General features: G+C 33.5%; 1 protein-coding gene across 1 annotated transcript; it reads right to left on the minus strand.

Annotated features, from left to right (window-relative positions):
- Positions 1–483: 483 nt before the first annotated feature.
- LOC106305022 lies at positions 484–1,831 on the minus strand. Its single transcript, XM_013741402.1, has 2 exons — positions 1,341–1,831; positions 484–967 (listed from the first exon to the last, which is right to left on the minus strand). Exons 1-2 carry the CDS (start codon positions 1,697–1,699, stop codon positions 712–714), a joined length of 615 nt encoding a protein of 204 aa, XP_013596856.1. The 5' UTR covers positions 1,700–1,831; the 3' UTR covers positions 484–711.
- Between the last annotated feature and the right edge of the window lie 2,143 nt (positions 1,832–3,974).

Genomic DNA, 3,974 nt, shown 5'->3' on the forward strand with positions numbered 1-3,974 from the left:
ATGAAGATATGGAGTGAATGAAGAGGAAGAGGGGTGCTTGTATTTATAGTTTAAATCCTACCGACAGACCGAGGAAATTCCTACGGAATTCCGACGCCAACGGCTAGTTCGTCGGAATTTCCTCGGAATTTCGTAAAATCCCCTAACGGCTATAATATTTCCTCGGAATTCATCGATTTTTTCAGAGGAACACATATTTCCTCGGAATTTCCTCGGAATATTCCGACGGACTGATATTTCCTCGGAATTCATCGATTTTTTCAGAGGAACACATATTTCCTCGGAATTTCCTCGGAAATTCCTCGGGATATTCCGAGGATTTCATTTTCCGTCGGAATGTCCGTCAGAATATCGCTGTTTTCTTGTAGTGTTTGTGTTTGTGTTTGTGTGTTTATGCATAATATATATTTTTTATTACATAAAGAGCAACGATTACAGGAGATTTTTTCATGATACACATAAGATATTTTATATTAACCAGACGAATGCAGTTATTAAACAATAAAAACACCATACAAGTTTTTTTTTTTTTTAGTAAAGGCACATACAAGTTAACCTTACAACAATGAACATAAGAGATTCTTCTTCTAGCGATCACCAGTCTCATTTTATACGTGGGTTCGAGCAAACGATTTCTTCCTTCTTCTTTTTTTTTTATAAGTATTTCTTCCTTCTTTAATGGACTGGAGTTGGAGTCAGCGGTAATAACCGTCAAGGAGATCGTCGTCGACGAGGGCGACAACAACAACAACATAAAAAACAAATAATCCAACCTATAAATCGAACGAGTTGGATGATGAGGATTAATATAGGAAACACGATCCAAAATCCCAAATAAATCGTAAGTACGTAAATAATTATTTTATCGTCGGACTGAACCAAAGCCATTGCAAAGAAGAATGCTGCCGAGATACAAAGAACTGCCGCTATCATGAACGTTACCAGAATTCCCATTATCATCCGGTTCCTATAAATCATAGTTGTAAGATTAGGTAATTAAAATTTTAATCTATCTTAAAACCAAAAAGTTCCAACTTCCAACTATCTAATTCTGAGTGACTAGAAAACCAATTAAAATTTTGAGTTATGTTAGAATAAATATTTTTCAACAAGAGTTTTGAATTTTGATGAATAAATCTAAGTCAACCATACAATTGTATGCTAAGTGCTAACCAAAGTCAATACCTTAGTCTCAGTTTACATATATATCAAATAAAATATAAGCAAACTTAATTCAATCTTGGTTAATATCTTACCAATCACAAATTTGCCTAAAATTTTCAAAATTAATATTCCACACTTATTGTATGAAGCTGCAGATATAATTTATGTACTAATACCTCAGTCGTAACCCGCTGATGATGAGAAGAAGTAGACTCATAGAGGCAGAAAATGATACCGTACTACTAACAATCATTCCAAGATACAGCACACGCTTTGAACTATACTCCAATACTGAGGTTCCTGCTTTCGCCTTACAAACCGGTACGACATTAGTTTGATTTCCAGAGGGGCAATTATCACTTTGCCAGACACCACCTGGAGGATTAACTATAACTTGAAAACTCATACCGGCTATAACCGTCGCTGCAACCATCAGATTGCCTCTTGTTTTTTCTAACCAGTCGCCTTGACGGTTTAGGTATTTTACGAACCATTCCGATGATTCTTGAGGATTTGCTTCGGCGTTAATTTCCATGATATGAAGCTATATAGATATCTCACAAGACGATTTTCTTTCTTACTTATATATATGTGTGTAGCTTCTCTTTTTGTCTAGTTTACAGAAGAAACGAGAAGTGAGCATTGTGGTTTTATAAGGGGAGATGGAAATTTTCTGGTTTGATCAAGTCGACGATGGCTACATTAAGGAAAAACTTGTCGTCGTTTTATTTATTTCTTTTTGTTTTGTTTAGAAGCAGATTTCTATTTAGAATTTTGTATTATATTTTCTTTCAAGTTCCAACCAGGGGCGGACACAGGTTGTATTCAGGGAGATGCCACTCATAAGTTTTCTAAAATCCATGTCAATTTTGTTTTTTTTTTTATATAATACTAATGCTTCCGCTGAAACCGACGATGGCATTAGGGAAGAACTGTAGTCGTTTTGTTTATTTTTGTTTTGTTTATAAGCAGATTTCTAGGTTATAAGGTTTTCAATACTAACTCCACAACATCAGATTTGACCAATTGTATTTTTTCTCTTTCAAAATAATTCCAACCAGGGGCAGACGCAGGTTGCGTTTAGTGGAGATGCTACTTATACTTTTCTTCTAAAATCCATGTCAGTTTTGATTTTGACTGTAATACTAATGATTTCGCTGAAATTTGTTGTTTTGCTCTTATCCTTCTGAATTACACCTAATGACAAAGAACACACAACTTGAGCTTGGTTAGTTTTAGTGACAAAAAAAAAAGAGCTTGATTAGTTTTCTTGCTACCATCCACAAACATCACAAGTAACAATTGGTGTCGGTTGTTGATGTTTGACAATTATAAATTATCAACTGTTTTATATCTCTTTAAAATTCTTAAAATCAAAATCTAATTTTATCTATCAATTGTGGTTGAGGACAACGGAAAGTGAATAATTAAAAAGAATATTATTTAAAAAACTAGATATTCACTAAATGATATTATTTTAAAAAAATATTTTTTAAAAATACATTTGATATTTTCTAGGTTATATTCAGTGAATGATATTATAATTTACATTTATACGAACTTTAAACTAAAATATTTTCTATAAACCTTTTCGTAACTAACAATATATATTGCTAATAAAATATTTATTAAAAATCTATACTATTATTTTCGAAGTGATTTTTCACATTCGAACTCTCACGTTAAAAGTTAGAGTGGTTAATATCTATACTATTATTGAACGGTGGATCTAGAGGTGGACGATGAGAGTTATCTCAAACCGGAGAACAGTTTGTGTAGGTTAAAAGTGAGAAGAAAAATATGGAATATGGACTGTTGGATCTGTTTGTTCGAATGCCTGAAGTGTGGTTTATATAGAGGAGATGGGGGCTAAAACTATAAATGTTGTTTAAATCACTATCTGTAACCAAATTGGTAGATATCAACAATGGAATTTCAAAAAAGAAAAAAAAAACATACAAAAAGAGGAAGAAATAGAGGAAAATCAAAGAAGAAGATATGCATGAAAAGGAAGCCAAATTGGTAGATATCAACAATGAAAATAATAAGTGACGATTCCAGCAAAAAAAAAAAATAGCAGAAAAGAAAGAAAAAAAACTTGAGAAAATGAATCGTGAAAGTTTTTAATAGCTATAATATGTTAATATTAATAGAGAAGAACCATCGACAAAACAATCCGCAATCGCATCTCTTGTTTGCGATGCAAGAATGTACGTAGTCGCATCTCTTCTTTGCGATCCAAGAATGTAGGTCATTACAGCACCATGATGCTTAGGTGTAGGCCTGCAAATTCTAATCGGATCCGAATACCCGAGCCGCGTCCGACCCGAAATGGACCGGGTTCGGATCCAAGAGATTTAACTGATGTATAAAGTTATAAATATTCATGGATCAGGTCGGGTTCAGTTTATACCCGGAACCGTTTGGGTAACCCGATTAATCCGAAAACTATATGTAAGAGCATGAAAAATAGATGATTTCTTTTGCTTTTCGAGTTTATAGTCGGTGATTCTATGTTAAAACTTGATGTTTTATGTGTAAATGGCAAAAAATCATGAAACAAATGATGAATTTCAGGCTGCAACACTAAAGGGTGCTACAAATTAGGGTTTAGAAAAGGGAGGCTGATACACCACGGATTTAACCCATTTTCATCCATGGCTTATAAGTGTTTTTACTAATAATTATTATATTATAGAGTCTATTTATTATATTTATAAGATCAGAAGTGATTTGGAGATAAGTGATGATTTTGGAGCATTTTGGAGATATTTGGAGCAAGCACCCGAGATGACCATCGAGCTCGACCA

Source organism: Brassica oleracea, chromosome C7, assembly GCF_000695525.1.
Source record: "Brassica oleracea var. oleracea cultivar TO1000 chromosome C7, BOL, whole genome shotgun sequence".
Classification (NCBI taxonomy): Eukaryota; Viridiplantae; Streptophyta; class Magnoliopsida; order Brassicales; family Brassicaceae; genus Brassica; species Brassica oleracea.

Coding starts and splice junctions, on each gene's coding strand:
- LOC106305022 (XM_013741402.1), bottom strand. CDS start 1,699: ATGGAAATTAACGCCGAAGCAAATCCTCAAGAATCATCGGAATGGTTC. Junction 968..1,340: donor ATCAGCGGGTTACGACTGAG/GTATTAGTACAT, acceptor TATGATTTATAG/GAACCGGATGATAATGGGAA.